The sequence below is a fragment of the Maylandia zebra genome, linkage group LG18 (assembly GCF_041146795.1).
Source record: "Maylandia zebra isolate NMK-2024a linkage group LG18, Mzebra_GT3a, whole genome shotgun sequence".
Lineage (NCBI taxonomy): Eukaryota > Metazoa > Chordata > Actinopteri > Cichliformes > Cichlidae > Maylandia > Maylandia zebra.
Window position 1 is genome coordinate 13070305 of NC_135184.1, and position 22368 is coordinate 13092672.

The window sequence follows — 22368 nt, forward strand, 5'->3', positions numbered from 1 at the left end:
GCGTGATATCTGCGTCCTTGTGTGTGTATGTGCATGTCTGTGTAAATGCGTCTATGCGTCGGTGTGTCCGCAGTGCTGAAGAGCCCTGATGGGAACTGGATTGCCCTGCAGAGCGCCCAGCTGTCTCGTCCCAGCCTACTCACTAAAAGGAAGAGCCTGGTCTACAGCGCTTTGGAGAGGGAGTCCGGAGTGGTGTCAGCCTACGAAGGTCTGGGCTCAGACAACGAAAGCAGACCAGAGCCTGACAGCTCCTGGGGTGCCGTCCTCAAGGAGATCCACAGGAAGATGACGGACTCTAACTTTCACCTGCCTGACGCCGGCGACAGCATCCCATCGCCACTAACGGGCGAGCGAGGCAGCCAAGATGGTCTGTTTTCAGACTCTGAGGGGAACTGGAAGCCTAAAAAACCTCTCATGGCTCTCTTAAAGCGGAAGGTGCCGGCAGAGATCATCAGACCTTCGTCATCCCACAGGACAAACATCATCGATGTGAACTTTAACCTGGAGGGAGCAGGAGGGAATCAGGGAGAGACGAAGGTGACAAAAATGAGGAAGTCACGGAAGAGGAGAAAGAGTAAAAAAGAAACGGTGGCTTCTTCTCCTGTGTCGGTAAGAAAGAAATACAGATGAAAGGACACTGGACTATCCAGCTGAGTCATTCAAGGACCTTTAAACATGCAAAGCTGCCAGCTTTTGCTCTGAAACTTGTCTAATTTCTGCAGTTGTTTGCATGGAGCTATGACGATAAAGAAATGAGATGATTACTCAGTTAACTGATAAATCAATCAGTCAAGTCTCTGTTTTTCAAGACAACAAACCCACTTCACAAATAATAGCAATGGTAAATATAATAAATTTATATTTTCTAAGTCAAACACTCTTTCTGTTTGCAGGATTTAAATCAAAATGACAACGTCCCACCACATCCTTCTGATGATGTGACCTCTGACACTCTGACGTCTGAAGCCACCACCCCTGAACCGTTTGACTCTGAGGGTAACATCACTGTAAATAAATCCAATCCAGTGGACGAGGAGCTTCAGTTAAGTCTGCAGCAGCAAGCGGCACGAGTTTCTGACTCGACCACAAGAAATGAAAAGCTTGATGAAGACGGAGATGATGGACAGACGAAGAAAAGGACTCAAGAAAGTACGGATGTAGAGGAGGAAGATGAGAGGCTGTGGAAAATGGAGATCGATTTGGATGAAAGGAGAATGGAGGATGAGGAAGAGAAAGAAATGGATGAAGAGATGAAATACAGATTTTACAGGCTTGTTGCACAGTCCAGACTCTCATACTTTTCGTCTACTGAAGATAACCTCGACAGAAGTGAAGGAGAGTGGGAAAGAGAGAACGATGAAGATATGGAGGAGGAAGATAAAGAGCAAGATGAGAAAAAGCCAAAAGGACTGACTTACAAAATATGTCAGTTGGAAAAACAAGTCAGAGCTTCACAGTTCTCATCCACAGAGGACGAGCTGGACAAAGTTGGCATAGAAGAAAAGGAAAAGGGAGAGGAAGAGGACGAGGACGAGGAGGAGCTGGTGGTGAAAGTGTGTAGATTAGTTAATCAAGTCAGTGCCTCCGAGTTTTCATCTACAGAGGACGAGTTGGACAGAGTGAGCAGAGAAGGAGACGAGACGATGGACGAAGAGTCTCTGTGGAAACTGCCAGCAGAGGAAGCAGCACAGCTACGCGATTTGGTCAGTTTAGTGAGGGCTTCTCAGTTTTCGTCCACTGAGGATGAGCTGGATAGAATTGGAGAGAATGAGGGAGAAATGGAGGAGGAGATGAAACAAGGAGAAACTGAGAACAGCATTGAGATGGAAGAGCTTTGGGAGAGAGCAGATAGGGAGAGGACAGAGTCCATTGGAGACCTGGACGTGAACATGTTTGAGTTAATGGCTGATACTGAGAAAACAATGAGAGAGGGCAGGGATGGAAAAGTAATACATGAGGATGCTTTTTACAATCAGATACAAGTCGAGGCTGTCCAGCATGAGGAAAATGAGAGAGCGGAAAATAAAGATTGCACGGTGGAGAGGGTAACAGTGGATGAAACAATAGCCAAGGGGCACTTAGGCGCTGAAAAAGTAGAAGTTTTCAAAGGAAATGAGAGTGAAAACGACTCAGAGAAAAGACAAGAGATTAACTTAAAAACAGGGGTGGAAGCACAGGGAAGCGACTTACAGCAAAAGAATTGGCTTGAGGCAAAGTGGCCCGACCAAGACAGAGAAGACAAGTTTCAGAAAGAAAGCAAAGAAAGCGAGAAAAAGAGGCAATCTTTAGAGGACAGCGATGAAGAATTCGACAGAATAATCAGCAGCATGTTGTTAATGACTTTGGGCGACATGGACGTAGAACCAATAATGGATAATGTCGGAGGAAGAAACAAAGAGCTAAAGGATGAAGATGAAAGCAGTGATCAAGGAGGAGAGAAAGGAGAAAAGGTTGGACAAAGCACAGACGCTTCAGAGGAGACGGGACATCTTTCAAAGGAGTCTCAAAGTCAAAGAGGCCACCAGAGGTCTGAGTCAGAGGTGAGAAAACATCCCGAGGAAAATAGAAGTGAGGAAACTGAAGGAGATATTTCTGCAAAACGGGAGAACACAGACAAGGCAGGCAGAGATGTAAATGAGCAGAAAGAAAGTGAAAAAAGTTTGGTTAAAAAAAAACCTGCAGCTTTGACATTTACCAAGACATTTGAGACAAGTGAAGCTACCCTGATGTGTGAAAGAACAGAAGAGGACACGGAGGAAAAAGAGGATGGAAGAGAAAGTCTGGCAGCAGAGCGGCAAGCACTGGAGACATGGGGAGATACTGCAGACATGGAGAAGACAGACATGAAGGAAGTCAAAGACAAAAGTGCAGACATCATGGAAGAAAGCAGCACTTTGTCTCTGCCCGAGGGTTTACTGTCAGCAGAGGAGATTCAGAATGTAAGCACTCAAGCTGTGAGACCATTTCAGAAGCTTTTTTCTGACACTTATTTCCTACTAACACTCTGCTGGGTAAAGTGAGCCTATGCACCTTAGAACAAAACAAACACACACATGCACATTTCACCAGTTACAAATGAAAAGGTCAGTTCATAAGAAATAAAACACAGGATTCATTATTTCTATCAGTGCTACAAGATTACACATAATCCTGCATCAGACATAGTCTGTCCCAATAACCAGATTTATTAAAGACCCTCCAAAGAATGTATAATCGTGCTAATGAGTCTGCATGGTGTGTTTTATTTGCCAGAGGGTCCCTGATTAATTCCTGGCTGGCCAAACCTTTATTCTATTTTCTGTCTGCCGTAAAGAAAACAAACGTTTGTGTAAACCTGCTTTACATAACTTCCTGCTTCATCGCTGTTTTCCTCTCACTTCCTAAAAGTTTTCCGTTCATTTGAGCTCAAGTGTTTATATTCAGTCCAACAGGCCTGTGCTAAAATTTCATTTACAAACTTTGCCCCCTTTAAGAGTTTGATTACAGAAGAAGTCTTGATTTGTGTTATTACAGCTTATAGTGCTTCCTGCTGTATTGGACTAGATTATAATAACATAATAAAACAATACTGACGATGCGAAATGCAGAGTTTATGATAGAGCTGTAAGAGCCGACACCCCAGTAGAGCTCTCTACGAGTTTAGGTTCTCCTGTGTCTCCTTTACTTGCAATATATCACTTTAAAGTCCAGTGCAAACTCCCTAAAAATCATTTGTTTTGAATGCAACTAACTTCTGTCTGATGCTTCTTTCTCCTCTGTGTGCTTCGTTTCCTCCTGCGCTGTGTGAGCTGTAGGGTAGAGACATGGAGCTTTACAAAACAATAGAGTTTATGTCGACTCTGTTGGAGCAGGTGAGAATGAACTTTGTTTTGGTTGAAGACGGGTACTCAGATTAGTTTTTGTTTTTTAATATTTTTCCATGTTTGTCATGCATAACTTATTTTTCAACATGTCATCAATGTTACCCCCCCCAAAAAAGAAAATCCATAATATTAATGATTTACTAGCTTTTATAGCTGATTACCATCCACTGTGACTGAAGTCCCTCCTCCTTAAATGCATTTGAATTCATTCATGCATCTGGATGTTTTTATTTTGAACTTTATTTAGAGCAGTAAGTGGAGTGGCACTGCATTTCATTAATCTGAGTCCAGGCTAACGTAAGAGCGTTAATATCCCAGTATGACCTAAAAAAAAACATCAGGATGTGGAGGAAATTCAAACTGCAAGCTTTAAAATCCTTCACACTGAATTCCTATATTTTGGTCACCTGGGTATGAACAGTTGTTCTATTGCACTCTTACTTGTTTTTCTAATTTAAATGAAAATAAAGGTATCCTTAATCACACTGCCAGGAGATGTCAGTATTTAGAGTAACACCCGTCTCTGTTTGTGTGCTGTAGAGATACTCAGCCGTGTCCCTGCGCAGCATCACTACTGAGATGCTGAAGGTGCTGAACGCCACTGAAGACCTGCTGCAGGGTGTGGAGGGAGGAGAAAACACCCCACCCCCATCCACCTCCCTGCCCCCCAACACTGACCCCAAAAAACTGGACCAGCAGTTCTCCAGACTGGAGGAAAACGTGAGTTCAGTTTAAAGATATTCTACATCACATGTAGCACGGTTAGCTCTTGTTTTGAAGATGCAGCATTTTAATTTAGGCTTTAAAAGGATCCGCTAAGTATAATTAAATATTACCATAAATCTTTCAACAAACATTAAAAAGAAACAAAGCCAACTGAATAATAAGTTACTTTGGCTGCTTCCTTTTTCCCTTACATTTACCCTGCTTCAATTTCTCTCTCAATAACTCAGTGACGTGACAGCTTGTTTTAATAGTTTCACTTTATTCACTAGATTTTCAATTGCTGTTGAGATAATTTATTAAAATCATTATTTTTAATAATTTTCAGTTGAGTCCATCAAATAATTAACACATAAAAATTGTGGTTAATGTAGCTGTTATTCCATCATGCATTGTTTTTGTTTTTTGTTTTATTTTGTTTCACACATGGTACAGCAGTAATTCATTTCCTATACACAACCTTTCTTTCAATTAAAGTAACATGAAAAGGAGCAGGAAGAAGAATAAATTCTGATTGACACTTGCCCCCTATCTGTGATAATACAAGTAGGCACTTACAGCCAAAAATACACTCTGACACTATTCTGCACACAACACAACACAACACAACAAAACAAACAGAACAATATACTCAACAATGAGCAATACCACTAAATATCAAACTAAAAGGATCATTCTTTCTACAATTTCTGTTATTTTCAGCTTCTTCATATCGGTTTATCATTTTATTCTTATAGCAGATTTTAAATTGAGAAACATTTGTACAACCCTTAAAATGATCACTGAGAGAATTCCAGTTTCTTATGCCTATGACTGTTGGACACATTTGCCTTTGTGTGGTTCAAGCAAACCGGTGCTTAAAATAAAACTTCCTTCTGCTGTCCCCATTTTCTGAACACAATACAAATAAACTTTGTAACTTAAGAGGTAGTGTTTTATTTTTTGCCCTAAACATAATAATTAATGTCTGTAATTTCACTATATCGTCTAGTTTTAATAATTTAGATTTTATAAACAAATTATTAGTGTGTTCTCTATATTTAACATTATGCATAATTCAAAGTGCTCTCTTCTGTAATAAGTATAATGGTTTCATATTAGTCACATATGTATTCCCCCATACTTCAACACAATAACTCAGATAGGGTAGAAATAATGAAAAATATAATATTCGCATTGCCTTGTAATCTAATATATACCTAACATTACCCAGGATATAAATACTTTTGGCCAACTTTTTATTTTTAACATGTTGTTTAATTTTTTTTTAACATCCTGTTAAAGTTTATAACCAAAAACCTTTATGATTATCTAACTGTTCAATAATATAATAATGTGGAACTAGTGAAACTTGTTTTTCATTATTACAGTTATAATTATAGTTATAAACAGTGTTGGTCAAGTTACTTGAAAAAAGTAATCAGTAATTAATTACTGATTACTCCCCCAAAAAGTAATCCCGTTACTTTACTGATTACTTATTTTCAAAAGTAATTAATTACTTAGTTACTTAGTTACTTAGTTACTTTTTAAAAACACGATTTACAACCTGAAGAGGTGATAAAGTGATAGATCTTTCAGCCCAATTCTACTTTTTCTACATAATCCATCATACAAAATGTAATCAAATGGAAAAGTCTCTTTTTTTAACTTGTTTTATCAGTTTTAATCTTTTAACTTTATGCATCAAGCAAAACATTTAATTATATGCAACATTCTCTGACTTGAATAAATTAGTTTAACATTTAAACCTATTTTCTACACATTCCAGCACATAAAATAAAATATTTTTTGTGTTTTCACTCACTCTTTCAAACAGATGCAAGTAAAACACAGCAGAAAATAAATAAAGTCAAAGACTCAGCGGTCCTTTTGCTCTATTTTCACCTGTAAAGCAGGAGCAGGGTAGGCGGAGGGTTACCCTGGTGTAGGTGTGCTGCGGTCAGTTGAAGAATCCGCGCGAGTGTCTCTGTGAGTTTCCCATTACCTCGTTGCGCACTCGGTGCTTGCTTGGAAGTTTAGGGGTTTTTTTCGCTGTAAAAAGAAGTTTTCTTCCCACGCACGATGGACGCTAATGTTTTTGTCACTTTTTATGGAATCAAACTCAAAGTAAGGTCAGTACTTCCACACTTTAAACGCTGCACGCTCATACTCTCTCCTGTACTCGATATATTATCCATTGTTGATCTGCACACAGCTGCTGTCACCAACGTCGCACTTGCTTACGTCACTGTCATGAGACATTCTCGCAAAAAAAAATCACGGTTTTAGTAACGCAGTAACGCAGCGTTCCTACGGGAAAGTAACGGTAATCTAATTACCGATTTTGCAATAGTAATCCCTTACTTTACTCGTTACTTGAAAAAAGTAATCAGATTACAGTAACGCGTTACAAGTAACGCGTTACTGCCCATCTCTGGTTATAAATGAGCACATAAATGAGCAAATATGGCCTAATGACATTATTGTGAAGATGAGTATTAAACAAAATCGTCTGCAAAAATGTGTTAAAATGCAGCAAAATCTCCAAAATAAGTGCTTATTTCACTTATCCTTGTTCCATCACTGCAAGCTGCTATTTCCTGTTTTGTGCAATTTTAGTAGTTTTAGAGAAATAAAGTTCAAACGAACGCAGGTTTCAAAAACACTTAAACTTGATTTTTTTTAAATGTGCTGCAGGTGTACGTGGCAGCAGGATCAGTGTACAGTCTGGAGGCTGAGCTGAGTGACCTGGAGGAGTGTGCCCGGGGAATCTGCAGCTCCACGTCTGACATGGAGTTGTCCTTCCTGGAGGAGCAGGTGGCAGCAGCAGCTGCCAAGGTACAACAATCTGAACTGCAGGTAGGTCGTGGTTGGATTTCTAGTAAAATATGTAAATAGAAGGAGAGATTTTGATTGACAGATATTTGGACGGTATTTCCTTTAAAAAAAGACATAAAAACATAAAAATTACACCAACAGATTAAAATGAAAAACAATTCAAATATTGAACAGTGCTGTTTTGTTTGTTAAAAACACAAAATCATTTTAATCCTTTCTCTGCGTCTGCTGTAGATCTGTGACATCTCAGCAAGGATCGCTGCTCTGAAGAATGCCGGTCTCAATGTGGACACACAGTCGCGCTTGATCAAGAGCAGGACTATTCCAGTTATGGTACAGTATCTGTTTACACTAACACACTGCAGTGAGTCCATCAGAACAGGAAGTCAAACTTTGCACGTGCACACAAAACTATTTCTCACATGCATCTCCCTGCAGCCCGTCACCCTCGACTCCTCGAGACAGATGAGAAGGCGATTACCTGCACCCCCCGTGAAAGGTGGAGAAACACTGTCCTTCTTCAAACAGTAGAGTTTGAAATACTTTATTTCACTTCATATGGTTTATGTAAAAACAAACAAAGACATGAAGTGTTTTAGTTATTCATAATGAACTTATATTTATGATGTAATATGTGACTTGTTAGTTTTTATTGACCCAATATCAGCTAAATGCAAAATTACAGCATTTACGTAGAGTATTTTCTAGGAGTACTGCAGTGATATCCCTTTATTTTGTAACTTTTCATCTTCCCTGTTTTCCAAATCATATTCTTTTTATTTCACTGCATCATGCAGCTGCTTTTAGACAATATTCAAATTTATGTCCAGTACAGGACATATTTTTTCTTCATGAATTTGATATTTGACCCTCCCCCAGGAGCATAGCTGTGCAGATGGTTTCTTGCTTGGATACTGCAAAATGTTAGTGGTTGTAGCAGGATTTCCACTTGTTTTGGGGCATCATGGACTTTACATTCATTGCATACTAAATAATATGTATTAATTATACATTATATAAGTTTTGCAATTCATTACGTGTCGTGCCAGGAAAAGCGTAGGTGAAGCAATAATTGCTACTCAGTTTGTGTCAGTGACACTGAATCAAATGGGGAGGGGGGTTAGGGATTAGGGGTCCGGGTTAGGTACACCTGAAGGTCTTTTTATGTGTATTTTTCTATTCAAAATATTTTTGTAAAACAGGCCAATTTATGTATGCAGTTGCTCTTTTATAGCAGTACCTGGGTTACAAATTAATGTGTCTTTCTCCTCATTTTCTTTCATTCTGCTTTAGAGTACAAAGACAAATAAGTCACCGGACAAGAACGTCTGTAGTACCTCCAACACATCAGTGCCTTGACCTTGCTACACTGCAGCCTACAGGCCAGTCTTAAACAATCCATCTAGACACCATTTGCCTTAATTTAATTTTAAACTACTCACGCCTCAAATCATATACCATAAGACTTTAGTACTGTATGTGTAATATGAGATGTACAAATAATGCAGGAAATAGTTGATTTGCATCATTCTATCAGATGCATCCAGCAGATTTCTATCAGCACTGATCACTGTTAAAAAAATCAATCATTCACTTTTTAATTCCCCAAACAATGAAACAGCAATCTGAAATGATTAAACATCAGGTGTAAAAAAGTCTTAATGTTTTATTTAGAAAATGTTTCAGTCTTCATTTCACTGCTGTTACTGGATAAAACCTGCGATTTACACTGTACATTATATAGAAAATACAGTGATTACATTTACACAGGAGCAGTTATAGCATGTTAGAGAAATGTTGTGATACTGCTTTATGTCTACAGTTAATATAAATTTAAACAACTTACAATGTATACCTGTATTTTATTTAAGTGTGTATGTTGAAGTGTACATATCTGCAAAGCAATCAGTAAATGTTGTTTTCTGCCTTTTAAATATAGAAAATAAAGAGAAATAAGCCAAAGTTGCTGCAGTGTGCAAATGTTACACAGGGCTGAAAACACTGTGCATCCTGTTTTCCACCTCAGGTGGATGTGGGTGTAACGGTGAGGAATTTAGTCTGTAATTTTGAGATGAGGAAATGACACTCAAATATGACATTCCTCTTTGTGAAGGTGTGGGAAGGACAGCTGTGGAAAATAAAGGCCGTCTTTGAGAGGTGGTTTAAACCATTCAGCAGCATCATCTCGCGCTCTCTGTGGAGCTGTGGTAAAAATGAGCGGATGACCTGAGCAGCGTAAACTCATTATTTTGTCCTTTATGCTTCATAAAAGTGCTGTGGCTGGCCAAATGGATACAAACAGGAGGTAAAACTGGTGCATAAACATAATCGTAACACTTTCCTCATAGAGGTTTGGTGTTTTTGTGTTTCTGTGTACTCAGCTGTTGTCCTTAAAGTGCAACAGCTAAATACAAATAAACTGTAGCATCTGAAAAAGGAAGAAGACGTCCATCGAGAACCAGATCTTTCCCAAAGGATGGTGGGATTTGTAGTTTTGGTCAGGAGCTCTCTGAACTTAGGAAGCGCTCCCTCTGATCAGGAATGACGAATCCTTCTTTCTGTTCGCTCTCTCGTCTGTCGGAAATCACAAAACACTTTTTGGGATCGATGACCACGATGCTGTCTCGGTCCTGACCAGGAGCTTCCACCTCGGCGTAGGAAGGACGACCCGAGCCTCGCCTGAACTTTAGGATTGGCCAGTGGGTTGGGCGTCGCTGTGGGGTTGGTGGAGGGGGGGCACAATTAGCAGACAGTTCAAGGAAAAAAAACTATTAAAAATAGTGCCCATTCTATTATCCCCCCATTTCCTGCAGTCATTACAGTCCAACAACAAGCACTCATGAAGATCACATAAACATTCATCACATTTCACCTAAAGCAAACATAATGCTCCACTTTAGAAGTGTTCATTTCTGCCCATTTTTATCAGACTGACTTCTATTTAGATGTATTTAATGTATGTAAAGTCCATGTGTAGTCCATATTTCACTGAATATTATAACAACTGATGGAAGAATTTTTGGCTGAGCTCTCACAACAAATGTCGAGTAAAATAAGAGCCAAACAATAAAAAGTTAAAGTTCACTTCAAGTATTTTTCTCAATGGGAAATATTTCCACGTTGCTAAAACAGTTCATTTCAATTCAGTTCAATTTTGTTGAGCAATGTCTGGACATTAATTTAAAATCATGTTTTAAAGGGAAGTTTGAGTAACTAGTTTCATAGTAAATGTGAGTAGTTTCCTCCAAATTAAATCTAACCAAATGTTTACTGTGTTAGGTTTGCTTCTGATAATTTATTAAAATTCACTGTATTTCCAGTTTAATTTTAAAGAGGGGGGAATTAAAAGGATCTAGGAACTCGTGATTTTGCATAAATATAATGTTGGCAAGTGTAGGTTCAAATAAATTAAGCCGTACTACTAGTGCCCTTGGCTGATTTTAGGTTGACGCACCTCCATGAAGAAGAGGCTGGCGCTGGACGTGGGGTGGTTATACACGTAGATGTATGTAAAGATGGCTGCTGCCAGCAGGACCATCACTACGAGGACTCCCACCAGCAGACGCATCGGCGATGCCTCATAGGTGTCTGTGTTCTCCCCCTCTCCTGCTGTACACAGAGAGTGGTCAGATTCAGCTCATAGACTTAAATGTAAATGCTTCTGCAGTCACGTTGACTTTTCATTTTTCTCGACATAAAAAATTTACCAACTTTGAACAATATCAGGTTCATTAAGTTGCGACATTGTGTGAATTGGTGCTTTTTCACACGAAACCCAACAGGAGGCCTGCCTCAGACACAGTCTCACTATGGGGAAACACTGTGTTTGACTAAGGCGGAGGTACTGCTTGGGTAGGGCGCAGAGGAAGCAAGACTCAACACACACTCGCTGGATGTGAATTTGTTAAGGAAATTACATGCACTATTCTCACACGGGTGCAGTTTAACATCACACACTTTGGACTAAGGAGCTGGAAAGCAGAGACCGTTTCAGGTCCAATAGAACTGCACGAGGCACTTTCATTCGACTGTGAGTGACTTACGTGCATCACTGATGTGAAAAGCAGTCTCTGCACCATCTAGAAAAGAAAAAACAAAGACTTTTAAATGCACACAGTACATGACATGCTGTGACATGACTTTAAAAAATATTTTGGTTAAATTTCACAAGTGGCGGTTTCTGAGCAATCTGTAAACTTCATTTTCTCTTCCTAAGCTTTCACTTCAGTGGACTTGACTTAAAACGTAGTCTGCAGAAGAAAGAAAAAAGTGATAATCAACAAATTTTTTTGGGTTGAGTCGGATATTGAGTCTTTCTCACTCTGCTAGAGTGATGAACGTATATCACGCCATCCTTCAGCACACTGAGGACATCATGCAGTATTTAACATGGCGCTGTATATGCTCAGCTATGAGCTAACAGGGGGCTGGGAAATAGCTGGCCACTTGACCCCCACCCTGTCAGATGTTCCACAACACACCAAGCATGGATACTGTGCAACAACAACAAACATTCATTCATGGGGTCGTAATGATGGCTGCGCTGCAGAGGTGCACAAAGAGCGACAGAGTGATCTCAGATGATTCAGCATTCAAGATGATTTATTTTAATGTTAACAATCAAAAGGATTCCATTAAAGGCATCCACGCTCCTCTATGTTAGTAGAAACTGACATTTGTTTATAAGGCAAACAAAATAAAAGTGTAATCAAGGCAAAGAAATTATTTCAATTAGATTTCAAAACCGTTTTTTTCATTCTTATTGATTCTCTGATTAGAGTCAAGTGAAAACATGTGCATGAGGAGTGTGATCAGACAAGCAGTCACAACAAACTATGAGTACTATTAAAGCAGATAAAAAAGCTTTGTGAGTTTACCACCTGCAGATTTGTTGGTGGGACGCTGCGGATGTGATTTTGTTTCTCTGCTGATGCTGCTGTGTGTTGAGGGAATGGTGAAAGTGGGAGTCTCGGGGGTGGAGGTCATGCCAGATGTCCTCTGCTGCCCTGCAGACACAGTAACTGGAGGGGTTCGGTGTCTCCCGTGATGTGATGTGGCATTTGTGACTTCATTCATCCGGGGACATCGCAGATTCTGCCTCTGGGAAACAAAAGTGTGTTCAGACTGACGCTAATGGTGCTAAGCTCTAATGTGGTCAATCTTTATGGAGAAAAGCAGAAGAACCTCCTCTGGACAGCCGAGGTCAACCCAGTCCTGCCGTTTACGATCAAAACCACTGGAACATCTGAGAAAGAATGAAATGACTGCTGTTACATTTTCACTCTGTGAGAGCACAACCCGCTTTATTCATGGAGATGAATGTTTCCAAAACCAGATTTAAGTTATCCACCTTAATGCTGGCAGCTGATGATTTATTTTTAAATTAAAATTAAAATGATTTATTGGAGATGTGGATAATAATCACAAAATATTTAAACCACCATGAGTGATGCTTAAAAACCTTTTTCATTGTCACAAATCACTAAATGTATTACAATTATTTATTTAAAAGATAAGTTTATTAGACTCTTCAGTGCTTGACAGGAGATTCGGCTGCATATTCCTGCTAACTGCAGTGAACTTTGTATATTCATCTCTTAAGGTCGCTAGGCCAGATTCGGGTAGTTGGGGTTGCTGACTATCCCGCAGGCTTCCTGTTGACTGTACTGTATGTGAATGACATGCGAATGACTCTGCGAGCCTGCTCTGTTTACTCACAGTGACAGGATATGAGACAGTCTCAGGAAGCACCGCCTATGAATCAAGTTTACTGAGTGTGAGTGAGTGAGCGTATCCCTGCACGCGCAACCGCAACTGACTGAGAGCTGAACTGAACAAACTTTGGGCAACAACAAAAAACTCTCATGGATAAACTGTGAGGTTGAATAGGCTGCATGTACAAAATACTTCAAATTCATTATTATTAAAATGAGAGATAATGCAGTTATTATATTTTCATATTTATCCACAGTGAGAAAAGCCTCAGTTTCACACTGGAAAAAAAAACTTACTGTAACTGCCTTCAACTAAAAATATTCTCTAATTTTAATGGATCCACATTAGACCATGAAACATTTTCTATTCCTAAAATAGTGGCAAAGTCACTGGTCTCTTTGATCTCTTTGACTACTTTTCCACGTTACCTTCGTAGCTTACTGCACCAGCTGCAGTTAAAGCCAATCTGAGAAGTGACACATGGGCCACAGCTGGAGAACTGCAGACACGCTGAGAAGACAGACAAAGAGAGTGAGGAGGAAGAAACTGCTTTGCCTTCTGCAGATAAAACAGCATAATAGTAGAATATCCTGTAGCACAAAGATTATACATTCTTTGAATACTGACTGGCTCAAATGGTATTAAAAATAGGAATAACCTACTAGGGAGAGGAAGCATCTCCACCGCTATTAAACGGGAGATTTTGGACACTGGAATGTCGACTTTGTGATACTCATAGATGGTTCTCCGACGAACATCTGACGCATGTCGGATAGAAAATAAAGATGTCACATATAAGCTGCTAATAATTAAAGAAAGTATTTTGATGAAATTTTAACAGGACAAATTTTCAACTTACTGGGAATCTGCTCTAGCTCACGAAGCACCATAAACGCATCGGACAAGCCCACTTTGACAGGATGATTCTCAGAGCTGATGTCGCTGATGCTAATAGGAATCTATGAGGTAAAAACTGCATGAATAAATTTACTTTGTTTTAAAAGATGGACACAAAAGAGAGAAGAAAAGCCACCTCTTTGTAGGCAAAGACAATCCGCCCGTCACTGTGCAGAACGGCCTGGAAGGTGAAAGCTCCCACGCTGATGTTGTCCTGGAGGTGAAGGTGGTTCCACTGAACCACCAATGCTGTGCCTAATGGATGGACATGGGCACACACAATACTGTAATGTTTTGTACGCATGTTTGCACGTTCCCTGCCAACCTTATGTAGCACATGTTAGGGCGTCTATTCAGTAAAAATATTTAGTCTAGTAAATAAATAAGATCAACAGTTCCCACCGTTATCGAAGTAAAACACAGATGAGTTTTTCGACAGGCTCGGGTCGAAATTCGCCATCAGAGGAGCGACGTACTGAGTGGCTGTGAGCATCCGATGGATTATGTCTCCAGTGTAAATAAAACCTGGTAGGAAAAGATGTGCAGCTGTTAGCATCAGTAACTTATTATACATTATAATCAGTTGACGCTGACAGCTGTCATGTAAATTGCTTGTAGACACAGTCATTAATTTAACTTACGGTATGTACTTTGTTCCTGTCAATGCAACGGTCAGATCTTTGACTCACTAAAGCTCAGGCATTGATACTGCCCCAATAAAACTTCAAAATATGCAAGTAACAATTATTTATTACCATTTAATAAACTAATATATTTATTAAGTAGGTGGAATTCCAACTAACAAAAGTGTGTTTATTCTTAGATTTGAAGAAGGTGATGGGATTTCCTGACACGTGCAGCTTTGGGCTCACAACCTCCACAGAAACAACACTGAGTGTAGTTAAAGACTCACCTCCAGTTGCAACTGTGATTTCTTTGATTAAATGGCCGTAAAAAGGAAAGTCAAAGGAAAGATTCACTCTCTGGAAGCACAGAAACATAAAGCAGGAAATTAGGTAAAAGAAAGTTGTTGTTTTTTTGTCTTTATTTAGGAAGAAGATGAAACTATAAAACTAATATGAAAGGTGTACAAGACAGTCTGGACATCATACCTGGAAAATAAACCACTTCACCCCCCACAAATTTGAAATGTTCCTATTTTAGTTATTTCTTCACAGACTGATCTCTTACCTCAGCTTGTCGGTGAGTTCTGGGCAGGAAGCCACGGACCTTTTGCTGATCCGCCTCCATTTTACTGATGTTGACCCACAGCTCTTTACCAGCTGCATCTCCAGGAGCATAGATTTTAGATGTGTAGTAGACATTATTCATATCCTACAACAGCAGATATTTATTATATATGTTATTATATGTTCTTATCACATCTTTGCATGTACCCTTTTTTAAACACTAAATCAGTAGTACAGTAATATTTATATTACATTAACTCTATCTGCTGTTGAATGTCTTTGCAGCAGAATAACCTTACTACGATCTGTGTAGAATTACTGGGCTCATCCTCCATCATTACATTTGGATCTGACTCCTCTGACTGGTGTTGGTTTCTGTAGTGGCCTCGTTTATCTGCAGTCCTGTCAGGGGCCTCGGACCTGGGCCTAGATGCCCACCTCCGTTCTCTGGGCTGGTGGTTCACAGAGATTATATGTAACCTCTGCTCTGGAGGAGACGGCTCCTGCATGTTGGCAGGGTAGACTCCTAAGAAGTAACAGAGGAGAGCAAAGAAAATAGGTTGGTTAGATTAGAATTTTTAATGAGACAACAACAATGTAGCCAAATAAAAAAATTATGCATTTGTTGTATGAAGCATTTTATAGGGCTTTATATGTATCTTATCATAAATCAATTTATTATAAACCAGTGCTTTTAGTTCTGTCTTTTTGTTGTTTTTGTTGTTGTTTTGCTTTGTTTGGTTTTTTTTTGCAATTTTCTCTTTTATTCTGATATAAAAAAACTTTTAAAAATCTATACTTATAAAAGACAAAGGGGTTATAATCAAACATCATAACAAATCTAATTAAACATCTATTGACTGAAGAGTCCAGTGAACAGATTTAGTGGATTTAGCAGATGTAGTAGATAAAGCAAAATCTGACAATATAATATTCAGCAGATCACTAACTTACTGTAACTTGAGCGCTTACAAAAATACCAAACTGACAAAGTTTTAAATAAAATCGAAAATATTAAATGTATCTCTCAAATATGATCTCTTGAGGCTTTTCATTTACTTCTCTCCATTTTAAGGTACTGATTTGTTTTCCAAATCAGTAAACAAACAAACACATAATTTAAAATGAAAAATTTTGTTTTCTAATTACAATTTCGCTTTTCTAATTAACTCTGTAAAGTCTGATCTGATTGAACCTTCAAACAAATTTAAAAAAAGAAATGAAATGAGTATTAATTTGTATAACTTCTCTACATCCGTCATTTTTTCCAAATGTATTCCTAAAAAATGTGTTTGTGCAACGTATTAATTGTTTTCAATAACAACAAAAATTGACTGACAATGCTGAAAAACTCACAAAAACCTGTGTATCACAGTAGCCATTAAATAATTAAGAACATCAATTGTATTTTAACACGACGTGCTGTCATAAACTTTACATCCACAAAGTTTATAATATCAGTTTCTTATATGAACCCTTTCAGAAAGTTCTGGCTTTTCTTACGTCACTTCAGAGGGTGTGGTTTGTGTGCTAAATTGCATTATGTCGTATTGAGCACATTTCCAAGAACAAAATATGACTATTTTATTTAAGCATTTTTAACAGTAGCACAAACCAAATCCTGTAAAACAACACCTTGCCAAAAACAGTCTGTATGCTGTGAGGCTGCTGTATTAGAGTGCATCAGCTTTACTGAAACACCGCAAACTAAAAAGCTTAAACAGATTAAAAGATTATTTTAACAGCATTAAAATAATCTTTGATTATTAGATATTAAAGAGATTAGATATGGACAATACGATGTCTAAAACGTAAAGCAAACTCGCTCTTTTACATGTCCGGCTGGATGTAAACAGTTCCTCAGTGGGTGCCATGTGGCAAACATGTGGTCACTCTTCCCTTCCAGTGACAACAGTGTCCTAACTTTTCCTTTCACAGCGGACAGTGAAGGCATGCTTCACATTCTTCACACCAGGAGCTCCAGGACCTGGCGTGTGAGGCCAGACATCAGTGGGTGATGTGTCCATGAATCTGTCACACGGTAACTGTCGGGGCTCAAAACACGCCACAGCAAATGCCAGTAGGTGCTTCCACGCAAGATGTGTTAGATTTTCTTACAGACGTGAACTCTATTACACAAAGCAGCAGCAACAAAACAGCGTGGTTAAACATTTCATTAGTTTGCCGTCTTAAAATAATAAATAAATAAATCACTGCTTTCAAAGCAGGAGGTTAAATTTGTGATTTGGCACTAAAATAACTGAAAGGCCATCGGGCTGTCAGTACTATGGTAAGAAATATGGACACTGTAAGCATATTCAGAAAAGGTTACACTTCATGACAGCCAACCCATTATTAGCCTAATGACAACAAATAAATGTTAAAAAGGAAAAAGTGATTTAAAAATTGTCTAAATAAAATTAATAATATAATTAACACTTAATTCACGATGTGGGTCTGTGCTTTTTGTAGCTGGTGTCAATTACATTTTTATGACTCACCGTAGGCAGATTTTAGCCTCATGAAGCTGATTTCAAGCTGGAGAACAAAGACCAGACATCTGACGAGATAAACCGTCTTTGTCGTCGCCATCCTTCCTGTAGCTCCAGTTTCTGAGCGCAGAGAAACTCATTAATTATCCCGAACAGATTCTTCACTCTTTCACTGATGGCAGTTATCTATTTAAAAAGACAAATGCAGTCCAGTGTTTTGAAGAGAAAAGAAAGGAGAAAAAAAAGCAGACGAAGCAAAGTTAGATATTTATGTATCCTCATGTGATGTTGATGTCCAACTCCATCGGTGTTCATCATCAGCAAGCCTTCTCTGCATCAGTTCAGTCTGCAACAAAGTCAAACGCTGCAGGAAACGTTGCATTCAGGCACTGTCGTATTGATCAGCATCTTCAACGTCATTTCATCGATTTAATTTAATTTCTTTTTTATTTGTCTGAATTTTATTTGAATAAATCAAAATGTTTTTGAAAAAGAATCTGTGCATCTCAACCAGTATACTGCATTGGCCTAAGGTACTGACAGAAAACTTGGGCTTAGGCTACTAACTATATCATTCCTGTGACTGTTTTAACCTGTGATGTGCACAGTGCACAATTCTGCAATTACAATGTTTGACAAATACATAAAAATCCATGCATGCATGAGTATTATAAGGTAACCAAAAGCACCAAAATTAAGACTAAAGTGTCCCACATCATAATCGTCTTGCAGATATAAAGAGCAAAAGAAATCACACACACTGCCAGGATGTATCTTAACTCAATCATACACTCAAATTTCTAACTGTTAGAAGACGTTATGAGAGTTTGCTCTTTTTTCACCTGCACCTACATTCACATTAATAACAACCTGAGTATCCTCTGTCTATCTCACTCTTCTATCCAAAGAATGTTGAATGCAAAAACCTGCACCTACAAATGGAGAGATGCCAAACTGTGTTTCTGGTAACAGTGACATTACAGATCTATCTTATCTTAATCTGCATTGAAGTTTCACGATTACGGGGAACAAGTGAATGCACCAGGTCATCCACGCAGCTCCAACCTTTCCCGTTGGATGGCGCACGATTGTGCAACTGAGAAAAGGACAAAGCAACCCACTCGTGGGACTAGTATGAGTTATGCATTTATTTGAGTATGCTGATTCATTACCGCTTATTTCACTAATAATATGCCACATATTAGAACAAACAAAATGCCTAAATTTCTGTGATATTACAGGTTGAATATTTAGATAAAATCAGAATGTAATGACATACAAATCTCATAAGTCCATATCTTTTCAGAAACCTAAAGAAGATATAAAATATATTGAATGTTTGATTTTCCACATCCGTGGAAGTGATTTGAACTTGTGGAAATGTGGAATTGATTTGAATACCTGAAAACAATGATTTTGATGTGTGAGACAATACTTTTTTCAATATTTTGCAACGGTCTATGAACACAGTTCATCGCACCATCCATAAATGCAGGTTATCATGTTTTAGTTTTAGAGTAACATGCTCACAATGACTATGTTAAAATGTGTATTGCATCTATTACAGCACACAATGAGTCCTACTGAACTGGCCTGCATGCTTGCAGTCCAAACTTGGGACTGTCCAAAGTGGAAACATTGAATGAAATGAAAAATACAACACAGAAGACCCAGGACTGTTGAACAAGTAGCAGGAGGAGGAGTCAGCGGCCTGGTCAGGGTCTGGGATGCTGGGCCTCCCTGCTGCTGTAGGACCAGGGGCGGTCTGCTTGTCTTCACCACAGGGCCAAGGGCAACATCTCCTGGGTCTGGGGGTGGATTGCCCCTCTGGGGGTGATGGTACCTGGACCTGGGGGTATAGAGTATGTTTGGGGAGTGTGAGTGTGTCTACAGTGTTCATTTCTGTTTGTCTCCACATTGGGCGAATGCTGACTATTTGTATATGTGTGCATGAGGGTGGGAATGCATGTTTGTGTCTGCGTGCACATAGGTGTATACACGGTGCTCACAGACTTACGTGCTGCTCAGTAACATTCAATATTGATTATTTACTGTTACTTATACTTATCTAGGTTGTTGCTGTGGTCTCCCTACTCTGTTGTTCTGTTTTTGCTTGTTTTCCTTCCCCCCGTTCCAGTAGATGATCCAGCAGATTTTTAGTGTCTTTTCTCACCGTCCCTCTCACCTCTGTTTTTCTTTCCTTCTTGTTTTCTTGAACTTCTCTTGTCTATGTCTTTCCCTTTCCTATCCCCCAGTCATGTCTGTTCCATTTGTAGTAACTCTAAAGTTTAAATAAATAAATAAATAACAATAATAAAGATAAATCAAGTGGACCAGTATGACAAAGCCATAACAATCCACTTGGAAAAATAAATCCATTGGGCTTTTTTGTTGGTCTTCAGAAAATAATTCTGATTGCTACAGTGCCGAACAGGACAGGCAACAAGAAAGCCTACAGTTGATTTTTGGCCTGTCTTGACTATCTTCCTATAATCAGCTAAGTCTTATCTTGTTCCCTCCCTGGATCTATAGTGGTTGTGAGGGTAGTCAACTAAAAAAATTGCACTCTTTACATTCTCCAGTTTTCAACCTTCATTTCTCAACACATGGTAGTTGGGAGTTATTTTAGTTCAACATTAAATTAATTTTGAAAGGAACATTAAGCTTAACAGTTCATTATTTTCTTCATTTCTTTTATATATTCATAAATGTCATGGGAAAAACACTTAAATATGCAAAAAAAAAAAAAGAGAGAGAAAATTCTTACTAAACTGCATAGCAACTGAAAAGAAAACTTCTTTATTTAGAACAGACAAAAAGAACTGACTTTCATAGAACACAGCGTAACATTTCAAAAGCACACAGATTAAATTTAGAGTGTAATAGTCTCACCCGATGACATTGTAAAACATGGAAATGCATGTCTGACGGTGTTCCAGTAGAGGCAGCATTACTGTGGTATTTAAATTCATCACCGAGAAATGTGCTGGCTTCCTCAAAATGCATTGCTTACCTCACGCCACATAGCCACTAATTCAACATACAGTAAAGCTACAATGTTTGTTGTTTGTGTTCATAATGGTTTCATTTTAGGAAAAACAGGCCATTGCTATTATTTTTTGTCATCAAGGTTGGTTCTGTTTAAATAAAGAAAATGACCCTGCATGATAAGTTCAGAGACAGGGTATCAGATGAAACAGTCCTGGTAGGCATAATGTCTAGGGAGAATTTAGCTTCACTTCATATCGACATTGTGGCACTGAATGTTTTCTCTGTCTAAACTTCTAGAGGTTGGTAATGTAGGAATATTGTAATATTTTACTTATTTACATGGTTTTCTTTGCTAAACTGTGCTAGACCAGAAATGGAAAAAAATCTGCTACTCTTTTTTTAAATGAGGAAAAACAACACCGCAACAACTCAGCTCAGCACTGAACTTTGAGTAAAGGGTATGAACACCCCCCTAAAATGTGGTAACCTGTGCTGGATACATAACCTAGTTGGGAATAGTTTATTTTATAAGTTTCTAAGTATTGATTTAAAAATGGCTGTAGGTGCCACGTGATTACAGATTTTTTTGTTGTTGTTGTATATAGCTTCTCTAACTTAGGAATAAAGCATACCTATACTCTCTGAATGAAGCCCAGCTGTAACATTAAATATTATATACTGATACTGATTTAATGAAGCAGAAAATGTGTAAATGTTCTTATGTTTCTAATCTGCTGCTATATAATATTAATGTATTGCCCACAAACGAAAGTGATTTTGATGTTTCCTTTATAGATTTAAACTTTAATGCTTAAATGTATTCAGAGTTTCAGAGCACAGATTGTCTGACAAATAGAAAGCAGCACAGATAGCACAAATAGTGTTGAAAGTATTAGCTTGAATTGTTTATTTTAGTCTTATTTGCAGCCAAGTTGCATTTTGCTGTCATATTTTTTTTTAATGATGATGATGATGTCTCCAGTTTGGAATAGGTAGCGCTCATGAGGATAATTTTGTGCAGAAGAAGAGTCACATGATCCACAAAGTGCCCCTTTTTGTGAGTGAGTGTAACCGGTGTGTTTCTGGGTTGTGTGTGATCCTGATGATAAAAGGTAAAAGAAAGAAAGACCTCCAAATAAATAGCTTGCCCACTCCAGCTCCTCTCCCACAGGGGAATTGTAGAAAAGGGCTGGCATTTATTTTTTACATTAAACATAAAGTATGAATTTACACGAAACATATTTGACATAAGATTAAAAAAACAACAACACGAAATCCGACATACCTGACAATAAAAGGTAAAAGAAAGAAAGACCTCCAAATAAATAGCTTGCCCACTCCAGCTCCTATAACCAAATACAAACAGCGGGGAAGAGGGTTAGCTCAACCCACCACAAGTTCCAAGCTAGCAAGAATTATCTATTCATGCTAGCATTCACGTTTCCTAGAACACATATGTGGCACACACATACTACACATTTATAGCATCTAACAAAAAACAGGCATAATGATGACAATAATTGAACTAAAATTGCAATCAGAAACATCTGGGTGGCTAAATTATAGCCACCCAGATGGCTAAATTATATGTGTGTTTTACAGTTTTGGAAAGAAATGACACCCACCTCTCCCACAGGGGAATTATAGAAAAGGGGAGAGGCAAAAGGGGTACATTTA

The 22368-nt window shown here is 38.6% G+C and overlaps 2 protein-coding genes across 6 annotated transcripts in view; one reads left to right on the forward strand and one right to left on the reverse strand.

The window, feature by feature from the left end:
* myripa (myosin VIIA and Rab interacting protein a) overlaps positions 1–9368 on the forward strand; it is a 30938-nt gene extending 21570 nt beyond the window's left edge. For 2 of the 4 annotated variants that reach the window (XM_076876430.1, XM_076876432.1), the window contains 7 exons: positions 74–609; positions 894–2939; positions 3795–3851; positions 4404–4583; positions 7266–7427; positions 7641–7739; positions 7845–9368. In XM_076876430.1, coding sequence (XP_076732545.1) covers positions 74–609; positions 894–2939; positions 3795–3851; positions 4404–4583; positions 7266–7427; positions 7641–7739; positions 7845–7937 — 3173 coding nt within the window. In that variant the 3' untranslated portion in view covers positions 7938–9368. The remainder of the gene's footprint in view (positions 1–73; positions 610–893; positions 2940–3794; positions 3852–4403; positions 4584–7265; positions 7428–7640; positions 7740–7844) is intronic. The other 2 variants (XM_004555364.3, XM_076876431.1) reach the window with 2 other exon arrangements.
* Positions 9369–9494: 126 nt separating this feature from the next.
* Positions 9495–18001, reverse strand: LOC101468808 (plexin domain-containing protein 2). Of its 2 annotated transcripts, none has more exons than XM_076876434.1 (14): positions 17710–18001; positions 15508–15734; positions 15210–15353; positions 14932–15001; positions 14421–14543; positions 14155–14273; positions 13981–14080; positions 13784–13879; positions 13550–13631; positions 12591–12651; positions 12287–12506; positions 11450–11485; positions 10861–11012; positions 9495–10120 (listed from the first exon to the last, which is right to left on the reverse strand). In XM_076876434.1, exons 1-14 carry the CDS (start codon positions 17798–17800, stop codon positions 9905–9907), a joined length of 1737 nt encoding a protein of 578 aa, XP_076732549.1. In that variant the 5' UTR covers positions 17801–18001; the 3' UTR covers positions 9495–9904. The 2 variants fall into 2 exon arrangements, with proteins under 2 accessions (XP_076732549.1, XP_076732548.1); XM_076876433.1 differs by having other exon boundaries at positions 10861–11015.
* Positions 18002–22368: the final 4367 nt, after the last annotated feature.

Bases quoted from the DNA above. Each gene is read 5' to 3' on its own strand.
- LOC101468808 (XM_076876433.1), bottom strand. From the start codon at position 17,800: ATGGCGACGACAAAGACGGTTTATCTCGTCAGATGTCTGGTCTTTGTT. The intron at 15,354-15,507 runs GTAAGGTTATTC...CTGCTGTTGTAG, and splicing joins GTAATTCTACACAGATCGTA to GATATGAATAATGTCTACTA. The intron at 14,081-14,154 runs GTGGCTTTTCTT...TTTACCTCATAG, and splicing joins TTGTCTTTGCCTACAAAGAG to ATTCCTATTAGCATCAGCGA.